Below are 24179 nucleotides of genomic sequence, written 5' to 3'. Positions count from 1 at the left end.
TCCTGGGATCGAGTCCCGCATTGGGCTCTCTGCCCGGCAGGGAGCCTGCTTCCTCCTCTCTCTGATTGCCTCTCTGCCTACTTGTGATCTCTGTCTGTCAAATAAATAAATAAAATCTTCAAATAACTAAATAAATAAATAAATACTATATGATCCCACTTATATAAGTTATCCAAAGTAGTCACATTCATAAAAACAAAAAGTAGAATGTGGTTGTCAGAGGTTAGGGGGATGGGAGACAGGGAGTTGTTTAATGGGCACAATTTTGCAAGATTAAAGTTTTGGAGATTATTTACACACAATGTGAATATACTTAACACCAGTGAACTGTACCCTTAAAAGTTAATAAAGTGGTAAATCCTGTGTTATGCATATTTTACAACAAAAATTATTTAGAAAATTTCAAAAAAGCAGACAAAAAAGATTAAATACAAAGCAAAATCAATTAAAAAATGCAGCTGACTTCTTATTAGAACAAGTAGAGGGCAGAAAACAAAGCAAGGGCTACTTTACTTTTTAACTGAAGTATAGTTGACACACAATGTTATATTAGCCTCAAATACACAATGTGGTGATTTGACAACTCTAGACATAATGTTGTGCTCACCACAAATACAGCTCCCATCTGTCACCATCCAATGCTGTTACAACACTATCAATTTTATTCACTATGTCGTGATTTTTATCCCTGTTACTTACTCACTCCATATATGGAAGCTTGTGCCATCTACTACTCTTCACCTATTTTGCACATTCCCCTGCTTCCTTCCCCTTTGGCAACCACTAGTCCTATGTACTTGTGGGTTTATTTCTGCTTTTTTTGTTTGTTTGACTTTGTTTTTTAGATTCCCCATATGCGTGAAATCATTTGGTATTTGTCTTCATCTGTCTGCTATTTTTCCATTCAACATAATATCCTTTTTGGTTCATCTATGTTATCACCAATGGTAAGATCCCATTCTTTTTTTTTTTTTTAAGATTTTTATTTATTTATTTGACAGACAGAGATCACAAGTAGGCAGAGATGCAGGCAGAGAGAGAGAGGAGGAAGCAGGCTCCCCGCAGAGCAGAGAGCCCGATGTGGGGCTCGATCCCAGGACCCTGGGATCATGACCTGAGCCGAAGGCAGAGGCTTAACCCACTGAGCCACCCAGGCGCCCCAGTAAGATCCCATTCTTTGTTATGGCTGTGTGATATTCCATTGTACCTCTGTGCCACATCTTCTTTGTCCACTGACTGATCAATGGACACTTAAAGTTGTTGCCATCCTTGGCTATTGTAAATCATACTGCAATAAACACAGGGGTGCATATATGTTTTAAAAAAACAGGGGTGCCTGGATGGCTCAGTGGGTTGACCCTCTGCCTTCAGCTCGGTCAAGCCCCATGTCGGGCTCTCTGCTCAGTGGGGAGCCTGCTTCCCCCTCTCTCTCTGCCTGCCTCTCTGCCTGCTTGTGATCTCTCTCTGCGTCGAATAAATAAATAAAATCTTTTAAAAATAATAATAAAATTAAATTAAAATAAAAAAAAAAGCAAGGGCATCTTTCAAGCCAAAACAAAATTTAAAACTATGAACTATCAGCCTAAAATTCTACATTGAGTGAAAATATCCTTCAAAAATGAATGCAAAATAGAGACATGGTCACATAAATGAAAATTTAAATAATTTGTTGCCTACAAATCTATGCTACAAGACATACAAAAGAAAATTCTTTAGGTTGCAGGAAAATGATACCCTATGGCAATTCAGTGTCATAAGAAGGGGGGAAGAAAGCACTAGAAATGCTAAAGATATTGGTAAAGATAAAAGCAACTTTTAGTTTCTTACATTTTTAAAAGGTCAAATATTTAAAGAAAAATAATTTAAACAGAACAATCTGTGAGAGAGTATCATATCTACAATTAATTAACAAGAATTAACAATATATTATACCATTTATAACATACACAGAGATAATATATGTGACAATAACAGTAAAAGGGTAGGAGACAGGGTAAGTGGATTTTGCTGTTTTGTTTTTCTTCAAGAACTGGTATGACAGGAAAAAATGCAATGAAATGTTGGAAGCATTATTAGAACAGACTTGCAGGCAGCAGGAGCAAAACGAAGGACAACAGTAAGTTCTTCACACCACGTAGTAAAAGGCTGAGTGCTGCTATTCTATATTCTTTTTTTACCCTCTAGTCTCCAAAGGGCTGAAACCTAGAGACCGAGTGTCAAGTTCCATCTAGCTTCTTCTCAGGTTCATCCAATGGGAAGTACCATGGGATCTTGGAGGACAAAAAGAAAGAGAAGTAAAGTATTTCTTGTCCACTCTCTTCCTATATCAGCACAAGAGGTTTGGCAGTGGCTCTATCCCCCTATAACAGCAGTTTCTTGCTAAGATTCCCTTCCTCCATGACCTCAGCATTTAACCTTCAGATAAAAAAAGCTCTAATCCTGCTGTCACTCATTCCTGGTCACTCAATATCCCCTGTTGGTTCTCTTAACTCTGTGCACACTGCTGTAAATGGCTCCTTCATCACATACACAGAGAGAAATGGAACACTGGGAAAAAAATTACCCCATGGCATCAGGCTTACTCAAATTATGGTGTCTTGGGCATGGGATGCAGTACAGTGAGGAGAAAAGACTTGGAAAGTCACTGGATTGCTGTGGCAATGATAGGTGGGTTGGCAGCTCTGAAAAAGAGAAGCTCAGGGTCTTAAACTCCCAACTCAAGGCACGGATTGAAGTGAGACGGCCTCCAAGGAGTCTGTTATCCCCATGCTGCAGGGCTGCAATGATGGAGGACGGGGCACCAACTCTGTAAGAGTCATCCCATTATCCCTCATGGTCTCCAGGCACAGAGAAAGAGTTAAACTCCAAAATGGCAGAGTATTTGCATGGCCTTGAAGTGACTCTCTACAGTTTGCTCATTGTTGCAAGGAGGAAAAATAACAACAATGGAGAAGTCAGACAACACTTTGAATGAGTGATCACAATAAACATCCCCAGTGAGGGGCAGATGGACATTGTATGCTTCCAGATGGGATCCTTGAGAAGGATATACCATGTATGTAGTATTCGCTCCACCTGGGAATCTAAGGAAGGATCCAAGGAAGGATCAGATGAGGCCAGAATGAGGAGCTTTCTATTTAAAAGAAAATGGATGGTAGCTATAATTCTGCAAAAATGTCATAAAAGACATGACATAAGAGACAAAGACAGACTGTGGAAATATTCTAGATTGAAGAACACTATGTGAAAAAAGCAAATGCAATACCGATCCAAGACTGGATTCTTCACTCAAGGGGGGAAATGCTACAAAAAAAATATTAAAAATTGGCGTAGAGATGGTAGCTTGGATAAAACAATTTTATTAAGCTTAAACCTGCTGAATTTGATAACTGTACTGTGGCTAATGTGAGAGAATATCCAGAGTCTCAGAAAATACATACTGAAATATTTAGGAGTAAAGGGCCATGATATGCAGTGTAGTCTCAAATTGTTTGGTAGAAGCGTATATTACGTATACATACATATATATGCATATATATGTGGGGGGGTGTCATATATACACATATATGTATGTGTGTGTGTGTGTATAGGCGGGGGGAGGAAATCTATGCATATGACATAGCAAATGAAGTTAACAGTAAGTGAAACTGGGTAAAGAGTACATATTAATTTGCTAGAACTGCTGTAAACAAAGTGCTACAAACTAGGTAGTAGTACTATCGCTGACTTAAACGACAGAATGCACTGTCTCCCAGTTTGGAGGCTAGAAGTCCTAGACCAAGGTGTCAGCAGGGGTTGGTTCCTTCTAAGCGCTGTGACAAAGAATCTGTCCAGGTCTGTCTCCTGGCTTCTGGAAGTTTGCTCAAAGTCTTTGGGATTCCTTGGCTTGTAGTTACAGTACCCTGATCTCTGCCTTCATGGTCAACGTGGCGTTCTCCCCATGTACCCATATGTCTCTGTGTCCCTATTTCCCCTTTTGTATAAGGCACCAGTCCTCTTGGATCAGGGCCTAAGCTCATGCAATAACCTCCAGTTTAAAGCTTGATTACTGGGACGCCTGGGTGGCTCAGTTGGTTAAGCAGCTGCTTTCGGCTCAGGTCATGATCCCAGAGTCCTGGGATCGAGTCCCACATCGGGCTCCTTGCTCAGCAGGGAGCCTGCTTCTCCCTCTGCCTCTGCCTGCCACTCTGTCTGCCTGTGCTCGCTCTCTCTCCCTCTCTCTCTCTGACAAATAAATAAATAAAATCTTTAAAATAAATAAATAAATAAATAAAGCTTGATTACCTCTGTAAAGACCTTATTTCCAAGTAAGGTTACCTTCTACAGTACTAGGGGTTAGAACTTCCACAGATCCATTTTTGGTCGACACAATTCAACCAATACCAGATATACAAATAATTTCTATAGTATTTTTTTTAAGATTTTATTTATTTATCTGGGAGAGAGACAGTGAGAGAGAGCATGAGAGGGGAGAAAGTCAGAGGGAGAAGCAGACTCCCGAGGAGCTGGGATCCCAATGCAGGACTTGATCCTAGGACTCCGGGATCATGACCTGAGCCAAAGGCAGTTGCTCAACCAACTGAGCCACCCAGGTGCCCTTTCTATAGTATTTTTATTTTTGTAACTTTTCTCTTTAGTTTGAAATTCTTTCCAAGTAAAACATTTTTCTAAAAGGAAAAGAAATTCCTGAGGCGCGTGGGTGGCTCAGTCAGTTAAGAAGCTGCCTTCAGCTCAGGTCACGATCTTGGAGTTCAGGGTTCGAGCCTCATGTCAGGCTCCCTACTCAATGGGGAGTTTGTTTTTCCTTCTCCCTCTGTCTCTCCCCCACTCGTGCTCTAAATAAGTAAAATAAAAAAAAAAAGAAAAATTCCTGTACAACCTAAAGAGTGAATTACAAAACCTATTCCAGGAGTAGACAAAGGAATATATCTCAAAGGAATCATAAAATTCTACCAATTCACATCCTCAAGAACCTTGGAATGGAAAATAAAGGCATTGATCAGAAAGGACAAACTGTAAAATTAGGTAGGACCAAATTTATCAACATGAGTGCACTTACCAAGAATTCTAGATTCAGCTTCTTCTCCAAGAGATACCAAATGGCAGATGACGCGGGTGCTACAGGAGGGCCATGAGGGCCTGGGAGCCCTGGAAAGGGAGGCAGGGTGGTTACCATGGAGGTTCAGGCAGTGACAGCAGCATCAGGGCCCCACTGGAGGGAGGCCACAGAGCTCAGAGAGTGAAGGCCGACAACGAGGAGTGGAACCCCATCACCAAGCTGGGCTGACTGGTCACAGACACGAAGTCCCTAGAGGAGATCTATCTCTTCTCCCTGCCCATCAAGGAATCTGAGATCACTGACTTCTTCCTGGGTGTATCCCTTAAGGATGAGGATTTGAAGATTATGCCTGTGCAAAGGCAGACCCATGCTGGCCAGTGGACCAAGGTTCAAGGCATTTGTTGCCATCGGAGATGACAATGGACACGTGGGTCTGGGTGTCAAGTGCTCCAAGGAGGTAGCCACTGCTATCTGTGGAGCCATCATCCTGGCCAAGCCTTCCATCCTCTCTATGCAGTGAAGCTACTGGGGGGAACAAGATCGGCAAGTCCCACACTGTCCCATGCAAGGTAACTGGCCGCTGTGGCTCTGTGCTGCCCCCAGAGGCATTGGCGTTGTCTCAGCCCTGTGCCCAAGAAACTCCTGATGACGGCCAGTATTGATGACCACTACACCTCAGCCAGGGACACTGCCACCCTGGGCAACTTTGCTAAGGCTACTTTGGATGACATCTTCAAGACCCACAGCTATCTCACCCTTGACCTCTGGAAAGAGACAGTGTTCACCAAATCTCCCTATCAGGAATTCACTGACCATCTTGTAAAGATCCACACCAGAGTCCCTGTGCAGAGAACTCAGGCCCCAGCTGTGAGTTTTATACATAGTTTTATACAGGAAAAATAAAGTGAACTAAAGCTTGTTAAAAAGAAAGGAGGTGGAGGAGATGGAGAAAAAGAAGAGGGAGGAGGAGGAGGAGAATTATTCTAGATGAGGAGGAGGAGGGGAAGAGGATGGAGAAGAGAAGGAGAAGAAGAAGAAGAAAAGAAGGAAATAAGAAGAAGAAGAAGAAGGAGGAGGAGGAGGAGGAGAGGAAGAAGAATTATTCTAGATTCAATATGTCCAGCAGCAAAAATCTAGGAACTATTCAAATGTGCATGTTTTTGTTCCAACAGGCCTTGCTAGAGGTTCCATACATCATTACTATCTATCATATTTGAATTCTACTGGATCTGTTGCAATAGTTTCAGATATATCTTCCTTCCACTTTGGTCCTAAAGTGGCTGTGAGAGTACCAAATGGCTCTAAGAGTTTGTTTGCACAGCCTGATTCAGAGATGACCTAGACTGAGATGCTAAATTTTCCTAGCATACTTCGGAGAATGGGTATGATATCTTAATGAGATGGGAATGTTAGAGTTAATTTATTATGTGCAGCCTGCTTAACCAACCCCCACCCTACAACCCAGGATGGCTCAGAAATGCATTAGTGAAGGGAGTACCAGCAGCCAGAAAAATCTCTAGATTAACTGTTCTCTGTAGGCAGAGATGCTGATGGGAGGTGCAACCATAGCATTGGGTTCCCTGAACAGCAAAGGAAATTATCAGCAAAATGAAAGGGCAACCTACTGAATGGGAGACATGTCTGACAAAGGGTTAATATCCAAAATATACAAAGAACACTTATATCTTAACAGCAAACAAACAAACAATCTGACTTAAAAAGGAGCAGAGTATCTGAATAGACACTTTTCCAAAGAAGACATACGGATGACCAACAGGCACATGGGAAAGATACTTAACATCACTAATCATCAGAGAAATGCAAATCAAAACCACAATGAGATATCACCTTATCCCTGTTAAAATGGCTAACATCAAAAAGTTAAGAAATAACAAGTGTTGGTGAGTATATGGGAAAAAGGGCACTGTTGATGGGAATGTATATTGGTGCAGCAACTATAAGAAACGGTATGGAGGTTCCTCAAAAAATCATATGTAGAACTACCATATGCTCCAGCAATTCCACTTCTGGGTTTTTATCTGAAGAAAATGAAAACACTAATTCTAAAATTATAATTGTACCCCCATGTTCATTGCAGCATTATTTATAATAGCCAAGATACGGAAACAACCTAATCATTGATAGATGAATGGATAAAGATGTGGTGTGCTTATACACACACACATCACACACATACACAATGGGATACTATTCAGCCATAAAAAAAATTTTGCCGGGACGCCTGGGTGGCTCAGTTGGTTGGACGACTGCCTTCGGCTCAGGTCATGATCCTGGGAGTCCCGGGATCAAGTCCCGCATCAGGCTCCCAGCTCCATGGGGAGTCTGCTTCTCTCTCTTACCTTCTCCTCGCTCATGCTCTCTCTCACTGTCTCTCTCTCAAATAAATAAATAAAATCTTTAAAAAAAAAAAAATTTTGCCATTCATGACAACATAGATGGACCTTGAGAGAATTATGCTAAGTGAAGTAAGTCAAAGAGAAATAACACACGATCTCACTTATATACAGAATCTAAAAACCAAAACAAACAAACTAACTAACTAAAATCACAAAAACCAAGCTCATAGATACAGAGAACAGACTAGTGGTTGCTGGACGGGAGGACACTGAGGGGCTTGCCAAATGGGAAAGGGGGTGAAAAGTTTCAAAATTTCAGTTATAAAATGAATAAGTCATAGGGATGTAATGCATAGAATGGTGACTATAGTTAAGAAAACTGTTTTGCATATTTGAAAGTTGCCTAAACAGTAATTTTAAAAGGCTTCCCCACAAGAAAAAAAGTTTTTTTATAACAGTGAATGGTAACTATATATATGAGTGGATGGATGTTAACTAGACTTATTGTGGTGATCATTTTACAATACATATAAATGTTGAAACACTACGTTGTATACCTAAGACTAACATAAGGTTATATGTCAGTTATACCTCAAAAATAAATAAATAAAAGAATCAGGCTTCCTGATTTCAAGAGATAACGGGATCCCTGTGTCCTAGAGGTCAGGCGGTAACACTTGACCATTAGAGACAAAGTGGTGACAATGTCCATAAAAAGCCTCGGGGACAGAGTGGCAATCAGAGCATTTTGGCCCCCAGGGATCTGTGGCAGTGCTAAATCCATCACGTACTTCCCAGGAATAAGGTAGATGGAGAGCCTACTCATTTATAAAATCACAGAAAGTCTAAGCCAAGTGAGCAGAATTCTGATTTTAGTGACTCTAAGTGGAAAGTACCCAATTCCCAGACTCTAGTCAGTTCACAGATCCAGGGTTCCATAACTGAGGTAGAGGCTCCATCCCTTTGAAAAAGGACTTTGCAAGGGGCGCCTGGGTGGTACAGTCAATTAAGCATCCAACTCTTGATTTTGGCTCAGATGGTGATCTCCGGGTCTTGGTCTCAGGGTCAGGGAATTGAGCCCAATGTCAGGCTCCAAGCTCAGCATGGAGTCTGCTTAGGACTCTCTCTCCCTCTGCCCCCTCCCTCACCACATGTGTGTGCATGCACGCACTCTCTCTCTCTCTCAAATAAATAAATCTTTAAACACACACACACACACACACATGCAGAAAAAAGACTTTGCCACTTAGCCACAATTTCATATCTTCCTTAAAAGGCTTCCACAGAGGACATGCAGCCATTTATCAGGATGATAGATACTGGGGAAGAGAAAACCTGGGTTCCTCGGGGTTATTAGATAATGAATTAAGGTTGAATTAACTAACTCTGAGTTAGTTCATGACCCCTGAATAACATTAACTGCTGAAGGCCCACAGCACCACAGCGGCCTACCAGTCAGGTCATAAATGGTGTCTTGGTCCAAGGCTATCTCAAAGCAAGTCCAACAAAATCACAGGAAATGATCCTGTAATTATTTCCCCACAGACGTGCTTAGAAACTAACAGAAAGAAACTTCTAATTGGTTTCCTCATGGAGTAAGAGCCATTGTGTAGGAAAGGCAGAGTAAAAGTCTCTATTACTGAAAGATGCATGGTAGGTGATTCCCATTACGTCCCATTTAACTCAACTGATGGTTCATCCTTGAAAAAGCAAGACGGATCTTGAAGAATGACTATGAGTTGTCATGAACTTAATCAGGTATTAGTGTTAACTTCAGCTGCTGTTCCAGATATATCTTTACTTTGTAGTAAAACAAATTAGCACAGCTTCTGATACTTGGTAAACAAATACCAAGTCAAGTGGGGCCCAAAGGAGCAGAGATTCCAATAGAATTCTATGCTTGTGACATAGAGATATTGTGTGGAGCCTCTGACAAGAGCTAACGGTAGAATCACAGTCTGAGCTCAAAGCAATTTCATTTGAAAGCAGTTCCTAGGGGCACTTGAGTGGCTCCTTCAGCTCAAGTTATGATCCCAGGGTCCTGGGATTGAGCCCCACATTGGGCTCCCTGCTCAGCAGGGATCCTGCTTCTCCCTCTCCTTCTCCCTGCCACTCCCCCTGCTTGTTCTATCGCTCTCTCTCTCCCTCTCTCTCAAATAAGTAAAATAAAATCTTAAGGAAAAAAAAAAAAAAGCAGTGTCTAGATTGCTACTGGAGCCTAGTGGACATTGACCCCTGACCTGTAGGATAGCCACTGACCTGTGATCTGAGGTGCCCATCGTGAACTTTCTATTATTTAGAACATCATTCATGATCCCATCATAAAATTAGAAGTGTATAGAATCATTCTTCTATTTAGTGGAAATGCAATAGATAAGAGAGAGCCTGAGCAGGTCTGAAAAGCACAGGAAATTTTCATGAGCATGGTTCAGAGTCCCATGTAGATATGTCTACTGCCCTACCACCTCTCTCTGAGCTCACATCTGTGGCCTCATGAGAGTACCTGGTGACACAAAGGTGTGTATAGTATGCTGGCATCTGACAGTGGATGACCACCGAAAGACAGCCACACTCAGGGTTAGCCCTAAAACATAATAAAAGGAAATATCTCCAGCAGGTAGAACTTTGGGCAGTTCATCCAGTGGTCCACTCTGGACCTGAGGTAGGAATCTCTGCTGACATGGGAAGTCAATGACAGATTATCTGACAGATCAGGGGCTTGGAAAGAGCAAAATTGGGGGCGCCTGGGTGGCTCAGTGGGTTGGGCCGCTGCCTTCAGCTCGGGTCATGATCCCAGGTCCTGGGTTCGAGCCCCACGTCGGGCTTTCTGCTCAGCAGGGAGCCTGCTTCCTCCTCTCTCTCTGCCTGCCTCTCTGCTTACTTATGATTTCTCTCTATCAAATAAATAAATTTAAAAAATCTTTAAAAAAAAAAGAGCAAAATTGGAAGATTAGTGACAAACAGATCAGGGAAAGTAGGAATGTGGACTCTCAGAATGGGTACAAAATGTAAAGGCAGTTGTATTTTGCATAAGTGCTTCCCAGAGGAATCCACGGCAAAGAGGAATCTCACTAAATCAGTGGAAACAAGAAGACTCAGCCTATGGATGTCTTTCCCCAGCCACTCAGTGTTTGCTCAGTGGATCCATGGAAAAAGTGGCCATGGCAGCAGGGATGTGATGTGTGAGCTCAACAGGAACTTCCCCTCACCAAGGATGATATGACTGGAGGTACCACTGAGTGCCCAAATGGCCAATGGCAGAAGCCAAAATAAGACCCCCAATATGGCGCCATTTCCCTGGGGGTGGAGGCTGAGGGGAGCAGCCAGCTACCTAAGCTGATTACTTAACACTGAACCCATTCTTCATGGAGAAGGGAGTGATTTGTCCTCATGGGAATTCATACTATTCGGATTTGCCCCCATAACATTCTGCCCGTTCCACCATTCACACACTTACAGAACACCTTATTCATCACCACTATATGCCATACAATACCACTTCAGGCCCAGTAACTCATTCGATGGCAAAAGAAATGTGGCAGAGGGAACAGACCCAGTGCACTCACTGGTCTTACTCTCTTCCCATCACCCAGAAGTAAGTGGCCTGACAGAATGGTGGAATATGGTCTCCTGGAGGCTTAATGAGGGTGTCAACTAAACCACATCCTATGAGGTTGGGGAAGTGTGCTATTGACACAGGATATGCTCTAAACCAAGAGAGGGTGGGACAAGAGAGTGGCCCCTCAAAATATACCCAATAATCCACTGGTGGAATTTTTTTGAACAGTTCCCCTTAAATCTTGTGCCCTGAGAATTTGGAAGTCCTATTCCAAAGAGAGGAGGGTAACCACCAGGGAACACAGGGTTCCACTGAATCAGAAATAAGACCATTTGGTGCTCCTTGCCCCACTGAACCAACAGGCACAAAAGAAAGGGGCTACTGTATTAGATCATTGATCCTAATTCCCAAGGGAAAATGGTTGCTGCTACACAAATGATGCAAAGGGGCTACATCTAGAACGCAGAGGATTTATCGGGTACCTCATAGTGCTCCCATGTCCAGTAGTAATTATTGCCTGACCTGGGTTACCTAGAAATGCCTGAGACAGGGATTTGGGAAGGCTCGATTTATTTAGGGAGTGTCCTTCAAGAAAAGCCCCTAAGGGAAGGAAGCAGGATAGGGAAGGGGAAAGAGCTGAACATAGATGTGGTCTCAGACAAACTTGCCCTGAACATAAACTATGCCATAGATTTCCTCCCTTTGAGGCAAGGGCACTACCTTGCATACCCTGTATCACTCCTTGGGAATGGCCAACTTTTGAAGGAAGCTGAAGGCATCCTCTACAGAAGGGCAGAGCTATGGGCAGTTAGCAACCCTTACAGCAGTAGGGGACAGGTGTGCGGAGTGGGAGAGGGGAACAGTGCAGGGCGTAAAACATCTACTAGGAACAAGGGGAAGCTGCAGCAGCAGCCCCCCAAAACACGTCCTCTGCTGGCAGGAATCCGTAGAAACAGACGTACACTGTAGATGTGAGGATAACTGATTAGGCAGATTTTTCTGAGGAAGCCAAGCCTACAGGATTTGGAGCACAGGTGAAGATTTTGGCCTTGAACAAAGGGGACCCTCTATCTTCTGAAACCAGAGGGAATGAAATCTCAGGTTTAGGCAAAGGGTGAAAAAAATTCAAAAGCAAAGGGTGAAAAAAATTCAAAACTCACCTAAATTTTATTAAAAGTCTACTATTAATACATGTCTGGCATATCTTAGGGGCCGAGACAGTGATAGCATGAGACTGGCCTCTGATCTAATGGAGCATAATGTGTGATAAACCATCAGTTATAAAACAGTGTAAGGGCAATGACCAAGGAGGGGTGGGTCAGGGAAGTGTTATCTGAGACACAAAGAATTAATTCCCACCATGATAGCAGTAGGGAGTGTTCTGAGCAGGGCAAAAATGACAGCCTACGTGAATGCCTGGAGATGAGGGAGAACACAACACAGGGAAGATTTGAAAGAAGTTTTGATGGCAGCAAAAGATAAGGCAGAGCCATGCCTACAAGTCAGGTATCGCACAGTTGGAAACCATCAGAGGGTTTTAAAAATATGTACCTTGTGACCTGTTTGGTCTTGAACCATAAATAGGGCCATGGTTCCAAAACTGAAGGAGGCTGAGTAAGGCCTGGTGGCCTCAATCTTCTCCGTTAAAGGCAAAATCATCTGCTCAAGGTAAAGAGTATGAGTGCTTGAGAAAAATGACAAAGCCCTCAAACAGCTGGTGAAAGAATGGGAAGTGGGAGTAGTTGAGGGCCCAAACTGATACTCAGCCCTGGAATTTGGTGCAGCATCAATCTGTGCCTGTGTGTGCTAGTGACCAGCAGAACTCGGCATCCTCTGCATTCGCCAAACATACATTAATTGCACCTATTTCAAGCTGTACCATCTAGGAAGATGCACGTGGGCTGGATCCAGGGTTGGTAACTTGAAGAGTGGTTACAGCGGTGGGATAAGGATGCACAGACCTTGAACGTGCTGCGTATCAGAGCACAGGCTCTAACAGCAGGAAAGGAGGAGGTCCAGGAGGAGTCAAATATACTAGAAGAATGTAGGTGTCAAGGAAATAGAAATTTGTGGAGCTAAAGTCCAGAAGAGAAATGAGGAAATTGCTGAAAAGAACCAAGTGCAGGCAAATTACCAGGTTGCATTTGTGAATCTGAAGTTTTCGAGATGGAAATTTAAAGAGCAACATAGAGTTTAATACAAGTCACTGACCTGAGTTTAGGGAGCTTCAGGCTGGCTGCTGGGCATTTTGCATGGTTTAGTAGTTGTGGCAGAGAGGGGAGCCTGGGTGGCTCAGTGGGTTAAGCGTCTGCCTTCGGCTGAGGTCATGATCCCAGGATCCTGGGATCGAGTCCCATGTCAGGCTCTCTGTTTGGCGGGTGTCTGCTTCTCCCTCTCATTCTCCTGTGCTCGCTCTCTAAAAAAAAAAAGAAAAAGAAGAAGAAGTTGTGGCGGAGAACATGGGTCAGGAGCTCAGATTCTTAGGCTTTAGGATCACAGTAAAGAGGCCAGAAGATGGTAATTCCCTTTGTGTGGTACCACCTCCTTTCTGTACTTCCAGAAAGGAAGTGTGACAGCCAGCGTGACATCCTAGGAGAAATGTTTAGCTGGACACCTTTCAAAATTAAGAAGCTGGCAAGAAAATAGCTACAAATCTTACATGGTATTCTAGCAAAAAGCAAGAGGCAATTTCAACTGGTTGGCACCTAACCAAAGTTCCTTTATTTAGCCCCTAGATTGAAAATATTAATTTACAACTGTTACCTAAAAGAACACTAGAGAACTAAATACTTAGGGACAAGTGTACAATTTCGCTTTGGATTTTGTTTTGGTAACTCCAGACCCAAAACATAAAGTTTAAAAACCAAATCAGTCGTTTTTGCCACCCAAAAATCCTTACATAACACTTTATTAAAATTAAATAATGAAAAAAATTTAAGCCAGCTGTTTTTATGACCTGTATAAAATAAAAATTACCCTGAGTTGTTAAAATTCAATTTTCTACCTTCTACAAAGCCAAAAGAATTCTGTCACTGGGCAATCCTGGCCTACAAAGCGATGGCACGATTAGGCTATTGCTGTGCATAATCAATCAGGAGACATTAAACAGCCTCTTTGAAACAAGAATGCTTTCTCAAGTACAAAACAAATAGATCACAGAATGACTGATATTAAATGACTTGAGAATGCTTCAAGTACACAACAAATAGATCACAGAATGACTGATACAATAATGTAAAATATCATTGTAAGATATCTTCTGGGTGACTAATGAAACAAAATCAAATTTTTTAAAAATTTTGAGTAAAAGGGGTGCCTGGGTGACTCAGACAGTTAAGCATCTGCCTTTGGCCCAGGTCATGATCCCAGAGTCCCAGGACAGAGCCTCACATCGGGCTCCTTGCTTAGCTGGGGGTCTGCTTCTCCCTCTGATCCTCCCCCATATCATGCTCTCTCTCTCACTTTCTCCCAAACAAATAAATAAAACCCTTAAAAATTTTGAGTAAAGGGGAAGATAATTAAAAGTGCTATTTTTAGAATAAACTAAATAGCAAAATAAAAGAGCTTGGATTTGATAGCAGTGGTGCTTTATACTGCTTCTTTGTGCCTGCCCTTCTTGGCACTTAATGTCTAAAGTTAGCATACTAATTCCCCATTAACTTGAAGATCATGTATTTATAAATTATCACAATTAGTAAGAATATATTAGACCTTACATATGCCCATGAATCGTAATGTATATATTCATACTTATTTAAAATATAGTTTTTCATGTATATAAGTACCTAGTAATTTCTATTTTTAAAACATACCAGCTTTGAGTCCTTAATCTCTTGGCTTTAAATCAAATAAATCGAAGATACCCGTGGTAAACAGAACTTGCTAAAACTTTCTGTATATAGAACTTGGCTTGAAAACTAATGAATCCACATTTTGGTACATTCTTTTTAGTAGGCAGGTAAGTATTGCTACTCCGGCTCTCAAATGCAGCCTCCCCTTCACCAAAGCAGTGGGACTCTTTTGTTCTCCTTCTCTCAAATGGAAAACAAATCTGGAGTGTCGGTGAAAATGACACTGAATGATGGGAAGAGATCATTAAAATGGCCTATTTTCCTGCAGGCCACATGTCCATATCATTGTAAAACCCCTGCTGGGACAGAACAACCTTTGTCGCTCCCACTGCATGCAGCAAAGCACTTTCCACGTGCTAATTACTGCAAGAGCTCAATGTTTGTTGCAGAAATCAGCAAATAAAGAAGCAACAATATAATACGGACATACTTAGAAAAGATGAAATGCACCAGAACGAACGCTAAGCATATACCATGGCCCTCTGAGCCTTGGCCCCTAATCTGGACTCAGACTTTTTCCCATAAACCCAATTCTGGGCAACAACCCAGGGACAGGTTCCTCAACTGCGGCCAGGCCGAGGGAGGTCTGCGCGCTCCTTCCCACTGCCTCCGAGGCCGCCCTCTGCTTTTTCCTCTCAAACTTCTTCCCAGCCTGGTCCGGGGTACCAGACCTCGAGGTCACCCACAGACCGTCCACCCGCAGGTCTCCAATAGGATGGAAGCACCGGCAGAGGTAGCGCGGAGAGTACCGGCTCCCGCGCATGCTCCCTGACTGGACGACGCTCACGCTGGAGCCCGCAAGAGTGGGAATCCACTTCTCCACATTTTGGAGGTGACCTGGAAAAGTCCGTACCAAAACACTAGGTCCTCCAAAGAGGAAGGGGCCTGACGGTTACAGGGGGCGGACCGGAGGAGGCAGCTCGCAAAACACGGAACACTTATACGGATCGGCCAACCCCGACATGCGCAGAAGCCTCTCCCGCGGCAGCGGCGGCAGCGGCGTCTCCAGAGCCGGAAGGTAAACGACCTCCGCTGCCGGAGGCCGGACGCCTCCCGGGTCATGTCGGCCCAGGGTGACTGTGAGTTCCTGGTGCAGCGAGCCCGGGAGCTGGTGCAGCAGGACCTGTGGGCAGCCAAGGCTTGGCTGATTACAGCCCGCAGCCTCTACCCCACCGACTTTAACATCCAGGTGAGGTCCGGCCCGCGCGCGCGGCTGCATCTGTGGAGGTGTGAGCGCGTCGCCGCTCTGGGGCCGCCCTGGTCACCAGCCCTTCCCGCCTTGGGGGCGGCCGCCTCCAGTCCGGCGCACCCCGACCCCTGCCTTCCCACGTCTCCCCACCTCCCGCGCCCCGCTCTCCGCCACCCCTCGCACGCCTTCTCCCCCGCGAGGCCCGCACCCTGAGACCCAGCGGACCCCGCCTGAGGTCCGGGCGGCTGGAGACTGGGGGTGTCTGCTGTTCGGTGGCCGGGCGGCGCTGCATCGCCCCCGCGGAAAAGCCGTTCTCCTCTCGTTCATGAGCGTGGCAGCCATTCGTTTAGTGCCTGCTGCTGCGGAGACGTTATTCTCCCTGTCTTGGGGACCGAAGGATCGTCAGTGAGCCCGAGGGTCGCACTCCTGAGTCCCGCGGCCCCGGGCCCCCGGGTGATGCTGGGCTCTCCGGCCCTCCCGGGTTAGGGGAGCTCGACAGAGGCCGGCTGGCGCGGTGGGCGGTGAGCTAGGCTGCGCCCCGGGCGGAGGTCGTGACCCTCGCGGCCATCTGTGTTGCAGTACGAGATGTACACCATCGAGCGGAACGCTGAGAGGACCGCCACCGCGGGGAGACTGCTGTACGACATGTGAGTGCGGCCCGCGGGCCCTGGGTCTCGCGCGAGGCTCTGTGTGTGTCTGTGTGCAAGCGGAGCCGGGAGGACCTCCCAGTGCATCTGTAGCTCGGGTATCTGCGGCTCACTTTGTTGCGTCCGGGCCCTCCGTTAACGGCTGGCAGGCCTCCTGCAGAGAAGGCTCCCGGTGTTTGATGCCTGCTGAAACTTTTCTTTCCAGTAATTTATTTTACTTTAGAAATAGTCGGTACCCTTGCAGTTCAGACAGTACTGATGCATAGAGAATAACAAGTCCGAGTCCCTCCGACTCGACCGGAGTTGAGTTTCATGTGTCTGTGTGTACATGTATGCACAGTACAATACGTATAGGTTGGTTTTGTGGGGACGTGTACATACGTCACGCTGCAGCTTGCTTTCTTCACCCTCTGTCATGGAGGGATGCCTTTTTTTTTCAGTATGTGGAACTCTTCTTTTTCATATTTGCATAGCATTTCGTAATACTGGCGGACATTGAGGTATTTCCAATTATTTGAGATTATATTCAGAGTATCAGTAAGCAAATATGTACCCGTATTTTAGTATTTTTCTATAGAGTAGATTCTTAAACATTGATTTTGACAGTCAAGGATATTATACAATATACTATCAAATTACTCTAAAAAATACTATTCCCATTTACATTTTTTTTTTATAAACATATATTTTTATCCCCAGGGGTACAGGTCTGCGAATCGCCAGGTTTACACACTTCAGAGCACTCACCATAGCACATACCCTCCCCAATATCCATAACCCCACCCCCCCTCTCCCAACCCCCCTCCCCCCATCAACCCTCAGTTTGTTTTGTGAGATTAAGAGTCACTTATGGTTTCTCTCCCTCCCAATCCCATCTTGTTTCATTTATTCTTCTCCTACCCTCTCAACCCCCCATGTTGCATCTCCTCTCCCTCATATCAGGGAGATCATATGATAGTTGTCTTTCTCCGATTGACTTATTTCGCTAAGCATGATCCGATTTACATTTCTGCTAGCCGTGTATAAGAGTGCCCATTTTCCCACATATGTGCTAGCATTCATATTATCAGTCTATCAGATTTTAATTTTTGCCAATGTGATAGAAAGTGGTATCTTACTATTTTTTAAAAATTTGTGTTCATTGTATTACTGGTAAGACTATCTTTTCAAGTGTTCTCTTTGGCTGTTTGTATTCTTTTCTTTGGGTAGGATTTGTTTTCTTGTTCATATTTAGGAGTGCTTTATATATTAATGCTCATTTGTCTTTTCACTTATAAAAAACTCTAAAAACTTTTGTGATTAACCTCATTTTCCTTAGTTTTTATTTTTATATCTTTATTTTGGCTCGTTTTAGTACATCAACATGTTCACTTGTAGTAAAGAAAAGTGTGTATTTCTCCATATGCTAATGCTCTTTTCTTTTTGTAATACTATATAGAATCTGACATTTTAATTTAATGCATTCATTTTAAAATAGGTTTGTGAATTTCCCAGATCAGCCGGTGGTGTGGAGAGAAATCAGCATTATTACTTCAGCATTAAGGAACGACTCACAGGATAAACAAACCCAATTTTTAAGAAGTAAGAATAGAATGATAATGGTGTATAAATTACCGTTTCTGGAACACTAATTTATATATAGGAATTTCATAGAAAACTCAACATCTGTGGTATTGGTACCCAAAGTCTGTACAAATGATGTCACTTGGTCTCTTGAGCATTTGCTTAGAAACCTCTAAGCTCCCTTAAAGAGTGTAGATTTATCAGTTAGCCAGCCCAGAGAATCGAATATATTTTTAACAGATTTTATAGTTATCAGAAAGCATCTGTAGATTAGGCAGATCTCCACAAAACAGGAGAGAAACTTTTAGTGATTTATGACCTTTTCCATTAACCTTCAGTCTGTGTTGGTTGTGATAGCCAATCAAAGATTTCAAATTCTGGATGAAAGAGTAGGTGATTTAGGTCATTTCAACTTAAACAAATGCATCCTCTTTATCTCAGCCAACAGCAAGCACTGTTATGACCCTTCACCTACGCCATTCTTACCTTCTGGACCCAAATAAGGCCTCCAAATGATCCTGAAAGGATCATTCAGCAAACATCTGTGTCCAGTACCATCTGAGCCAAAAGCCTCTTCTAGGTTGTAGATAAAACTCAAACAGTGATTCTAAATGTAGACTTACTGTTCTATACATGAAAATGCCTTATTTCCACTGTAGCTTCAGGATTTTCTTTCCAAAAGAAATTTTTAAAAATAAAATGTGTTATGTACAGGTTTGTTTGAAACTCTCCCTGGTCGGGTCCAGTGCGAAATGTTACTAAAGGTTACGGAACAATGCTTCAACACATTGGAACGATCGGAAATGTTGCTTCTACTTTTGAGACGCTTCCCTGAGACAGTGGTGCAGCATGGGGTATGACTTGACCCTTTCCTTTTTCTCAAGAGAAAATAAAATTGATCAACACATTCATCAGTTCGGTTAGAAGCTCTAATGTGTATTACTCTAAAGCAGAAATTCTAAATTTCTAAATATTTAGAATATCTAAATATGTTAAAGCTGAAGAACGCTAGGTAAGATTGAACTTGAATCAAGGAATCTTCATCAGTAAAGCTAAAAGGATTTCACTGTCATCAGACTTTGTAAATTTCCAGAAGTTGTCCCGTCAGTGTAAGGGAAACTGTGACCAAGTTTGACTGTGCTATTTATTTGCAATCTGTAAAGTACAGTAAGATTTTTTTAAAAATCCTATTTCAGAAGTGGCTGGGTGGCACAGTCAGTTGAGCGTTCCACTCTTGGTTTTGGCTTAGGTTGTGACCTCAGTATGGTGAGACGGAGCCCCACATCAGGCTCGCAGCTCAGCATGGAGTCCTCTTGAGATTCTTTGTTTCTTCCTCTCCGTCTGCGCCCACCCCCACCTGCCTGTACATGCTTTCTTCTCAAATAAATAAATCTTTTTAAAAAATCCTCTTACATTATGGTCAACAATGTTTGAATTTGACTGAGCGCCATAGTCTGTAGTATTCACAGGCATGGTTCTTCATGTGCTTTTCCCCCTATTCCTTCTATCTGTAATAACTGTTGAGTGCTATTGGCAGGCATTGGCAGGCATCTCCTTCCATATTCCCTGGACCTCTTGAGGTAGACAGTATTCCACTTCACAGATGAGGAAACTGAGTCTTAAATATGTGTCATTAACTCTGTTAATTCAAACTCTACTGTTTATTCTTATCCACACTTATCTTTCAAGCTTCTGGCCCCAGTTGACATATTCTGTACCTCCCTGGATTAGTTTCCTAGGGCTGCTGTAACAAAGTACCAGAAAACTGAGTGGCTTAAAACAACCAAAATTTATTCCCTCACAGTTCTGGAAGCTGAAATTCCAAAAGCAAGGTGTGTGTAGAGCCATGCTTCCTCTAAAGGCTCTAGGGAAAAATCCTTTCTACCTCTCCCTGGCTGCTGGTGGTCACCACCAATCTTTGTCATTCTTCAGCTTAACAGCTACGTCATTCCAGTTTTCTCCTCTGCTGTCACATGGCTTTCTTCCCTGGCTGTCTGTGTTCCTGTGTCTTTACATGATCGTGTAAGGATTATCGTCATTGGATTTAGGGTTTGCCCTAACCCATTGTGCCCTCTTTTTAACTCATTGCATCTAAAAAGACCTTACTTTTTTTAATAAGATCAAATATATGTAGAGTCACATTCTGAGACTCTTGAGTAAACATGAATTTTGGGAGGATGCTCTTCAACCCAATACATTCCTTGATGGTTACTCAACTATTCGCTTTTTGTGTTATATCATCTTTTCCATTGTTTTACCCCTGCCCTGTGCATGGCCAAATGATCCCAAGGAATATAATGCGGATGTCTGGGTGGATTTTGATAAGCCTACTTTCTACTCTGCTAGGGAATCCGTGGTAGAAAGGAAAGGAAAGGTGGCCTTAAAAAGTCACAGTTGTGTCCAGCCTAGCGTAGGCTGAATGACTGGCTACTCCTGACAACTCTTAAAAGTGGTAAGGTTTGTCAACATAGTACATCTCGATGTAGAGAATACAGTTAATTTCAACATTTTGTAGAAAATCTCTACCTCTCCTTTTTCATTCTAACTAGTTCCAGTGGTTCCTTTAAGTTTCTGTAGACATTTTGATAGCATTTTAATTTTGCTAGTTCAGAGGAGAATAACCAAGACAAAGTAGTCAGTGGTCAGGTTAAATTAGGGTTTCCTTCTGGGCTGTGTTGCTGATGTATTTTGTTTTCTAGTCCTTAAAATGAGAATATTTGTTTCTTGGGGAAGTTTGCATATACAAACTGTTTGGTAAATATAAAAAGTCATTCTTTATGTAATTCTGACATCTTAAACTGTAACACATTTAAATGATTTACTCTATTTTGAAACAGGTTGGCCTTGGGGAAGCATTATTAGAGGCTGAAACTATTGAAGAGCAAGAATCTCCTGTTAACTGCTTTAGAAAATTATTTGGTAAGAAAAATTGTATTTTGTATTAAGTCCTTATGTAGGAATATGTAGGAATACTTATGTAGGAATACTCAGCATATTCCTACATAGTAAGTATAATTTCGGGGATAAGATCATTCGTGGAAAGCAAAGGAACTTTTCATATTATGAAATTTAAATCCTTCTTTATTTTTTTAGTCCAAAAAGCATTTAAACAACTTCTAGGGACTCCTGGGTGACTCAGTCAGTTAAGCGTTTACCTTCGGCTCAGGTCATGATTCCAGAGTCCTGGGATCAAGTCCCACATCAGGCTCCTTGCTCAGCAGGGAGACTGCCACCTCTGCCCCTCCCCGGTGCTTGTGGGCTCTCTCTCTCTCTCTCTGGCAAATAAATAACATTTGATACCCCTGAAAGAATATATTCAAGTATGCAGCATAATAATAAACATCTGAATTGTCACCCACTGTAAGAACTAGACCCTCAACCTTAATGTAAAATCTACTTGTGTAGTTCCTTGCTCACTCCATCCACTAGTGTCCCTGTGCACTGCAATTTTTAAATAAATATGCCATAAATGTGGCTTTTTTCCCTATATATTTTAGATACTACATTAAATGAACTCTAAAATAAATTTCATTTCTATCAGAATTGTAGGGTAGACGACAACTGAATTTTTTTTTCTTATTTTTCCGCTTCGACAGTTTGCGATGTCCTTCCTCTAATAATTAACAACCATGATGTCCGATTGCCTGCCAATTTATTATATAAGTACTTGAACAAAGCAGCTGAATTTTATATCAATTATGTCACTAGATCTACTCAAACAGAGAGTCAGCATCAAGGTAAGTGAGAATATCCTGCAGTTTTATTTATACAGATGTTAGTAAGTTGCAAACTCAAAAATCCCTCATCATTGTGATTATTCTCTGGATGCGTACCAGTGTGATAGTGTTCTAAAAGATGGTTCCTGGAAAAAAGTACCACAGGTAAGAAATGAGACTTTTCTGGAATCAGTTTTGCGCTTTGACTGAAACAGTCAACTTGCTGAATCATAATGTTAATGTCCTGAGCTTCATACACGCACCAAAGCTCAAAGGGCATTTTTTGCTGTTCCAGTGGCCGGCTGTGGGTCCTTCAACAAAACACATGATGTGTTGGGATTCTGTGCTCTTGCCTCTTGAATAGGGATTCAGACTCTCTTTCTCTCTCCAGTACTGCATACATAGTAAATAGTAAGATTAATTGTAGGCCTCTTTTTTCTCATTTCCCAGGTGCCCAAGAAGCGGCTGATTTAATGTCACCCAGCAAACGGAGCTCTCAGAAGTACATAATAGAAGGGCTGACTGAAAAATCATCACAGATTGTGGACCCTTGGGAGAGGTTGTTTAAGATTTTAAATGTTGTTGGAATGAGATGTGAATGGCAGATGGATAAAGGAAGACGGTAAAAAATTGTTCATTTCTAGAATTGCTTAGCAAGCCTTCTGATACTGTAATCTCAGGATTTTTAAAAACAAAAACACTTTCTTAAAAAGCATATAATATATAGGTACAGTTTTCTTTGGGCAACTCTTGTAACCTTGGTATCTGTGCAAAAGAGGGTGGTTTTCACTTTATTTAAAGATTCCCAACAGAAGTATGAACTTGTAAGATGCTGTTGAGCTTGAAGCACTCTTTGGCATTCAGAGGAAAGAGTAGCTACTCTGTCATGTCTGTGTCCTGAGAGAGTGTTCTGATCACTGCTCTAATTCAGAGGGGGAATTACACATGCCTCCAGCCACATTTGGTAAATGTCACGCTTTTGTTGGGGCTTTTCTCTAGACCTTTTGCTGACAAGCCCAGAGGAATTAAATAATTTTTATCATCCTTCATCTTTCAGAAGCTATGGTGATATTTTGCACAGAATGAAAGATCTCTGCAGATACATGAACAACTTTGATAATGAAGCTCATGCAAAATATAAAAACCAAGTGGTTTATTCCACTGTTCTGGTCTTCTTTAAGAATGCATTCCAGTATGTCAACAGCATACAACCATCTCTATTCCAAGGTTAGTAGAAGAATTCTAGAGTCTCCCAAAACTGGCTTCAGTTGGGTGATAAAGATGATGAAAATGTTTACCTTAACATTGTTCTTGGATCGAAATCATTGTGGGGTGACACAAGTGCTTTTTTTTAAGTTGCTGGTACTTTTTATGTAAGTACATTTTACTTTGAAATTTCTATATCGGGGCACCTGGGTGACTCTATCAGTCAAGTGTCTGGCTCTTGATCTCCACTCAGGTCTTAATCTCACATTTGTGAGACTGAGCCCCGTGTTTGGGCTCCACACTGGACATGGAGCCCATTTGATTAATTAATTAAATTTCTACATTAAAGGATATAGTGGTACTGTGAAACTAAATACGGATATTCAGTGCCTCTGTTTTGAAAAAGCAGATGTAGCAAAGTACTGAAGTAGATATCACAAAGGCTTTGCAATAGACAGAGATTTTTTTTAAATTTTTTTTATAAACATAAAATGTATTTTTATCCCCAGGGGTACATTTTTTTTTTTTTTAAAGATTTTATTTATTTATTTGACAGAGAGAGATCACAAGTAGACGGAGAGGCAGGCAGAGAGAGAGAGAGAGGGAAGCAGGCTTCTTGCTGAGCAGAGAGCCCGATGTGGGACTCGATCCCAGGACCTTGAGATCATGACCTGAGCCGAAGGCAGCGGCTTAACCCACTGAGCCACCCAGGCGCCCCCCCAGGGGTACATTTTATTGCCAGGTTTACACACTTCACAGCACTCACCATAGCACATATCCTCCCCAATGTAGACAGAAATTTTTTTTTTTTTTAAAGATTTTATTTATTTATTTGACAGACAGAGATCACAAGTAGGCAGAGAGGCAGGCAGAGAGAGAGAGGAAGGGAAGCAGGCTCCCTGCTGAGCAGAGAGCCCGATGCGGGGCTCGATCCCAGGACCCTGAGACCATGACCTGAGCCGAAGGCAGAGGCTTTAACCCACTGAGCCACCCAGGCGCCCCAGACAGAAATTTTTTAAATAACATTTTTGC

At 42.6% G+C, this 24179-nt stretch overlaps 2 protein-coding genes and 1 pseudogene across 10 annotated transcripts in view; 2 read left to right on the top strand and 1 right to left on the bottom strand.

Annotated features, from left to right (window-relative positions):
• LOC125092819 (basic proline-rich protein-like) overlaps window positions 1-15566 on the bottom strand; it is a 299445-nt gene extending 283879 nt beyond the window's left edge. For 4 of the 5 annotated variants that reach the window (XR_007125075.1, XM_047717258.1, XM_047717262.1 and 1 more), the window contains exons 1-3: window positions 14788-14930; window positions 13187-13391; window positions 5060-5148 (exon numbers count right to left, since the gene is read on the bottom strand). The gene's annotated coding sequence lies outside the window, so the exon portion shown is untranslated. Of the gene's footprint in view, window positions 1-5059; window positions 5149-13186; window positions 13392-14787; window positions 14931-15256 lie in introns of those variants that run through there. The other variant, XM_047717259.1, reaches the window with a different exon arrangement.
• Window positions 5100-5962, top strand: LOC125094031 (40S ribosomal protein S2-like; annotated as a pseudogene).
• Window positions 15567-15761: 195 nt separating the features above from the next.
• Window positions 15762-24179, top strand: part of INTS10 (integrator complex subunit 10) — a 39641-nt gene continuing 31223 nt past the window's right edge. For 2 of the 5 annotated variants that reach the window (XM_047717252.1, XM_047717256.1), the window contains exons 1-8: window positions 15762-16015; window positions 16595-16662; window positions 18140-18243; window positions 18940-19079; window positions 21063-21144; window positions 21822-21962; window positions 22392-22563; window positions 22999-23168. In XM_047717252.1, the coding sequence (XP_047573208.1) occupies window positions 15887-16015; window positions 16595-16662; window positions 18140-18243; window positions 18940-19079; window positions 21063-21144; window positions 21822-21962; window positions 22392-22563; window positions 22999-23168 (1006 nt within the window). In that variant the 5' untranslated portion in view covers window positions 15762-15886. The remainder of the gene's footprint in view (window positions 16016-16594; window positions 16663-18139; window positions 18244-18939; window positions 19080-21062; window positions 21145-21821; window positions 21963-22391; window positions 22564-22998; window positions 23169-24179) is intronic. The other 3 variants (XM_047717253.1, XM_047717254.1, XM_047717255.1) reach the window with 3 other exon arrangements.

Source organism: Lutra lutra, chromosome 2 (genome assembly GCF_902655055.1).
Source record: "Lutra lutra chromosome 2, mLutLut1.2, whole genome shotgun sequence".
Lineage (NCBI taxonomy): Eukaryota > Metazoa > Chordata > Mammalia > Carnivora > Mustelidae > Lutra > Lutra lutra.
Note: the sequence above shows the minus strand (reverse complement) of the source record. Positions and strands in the feature narration are given on the sequence as shown.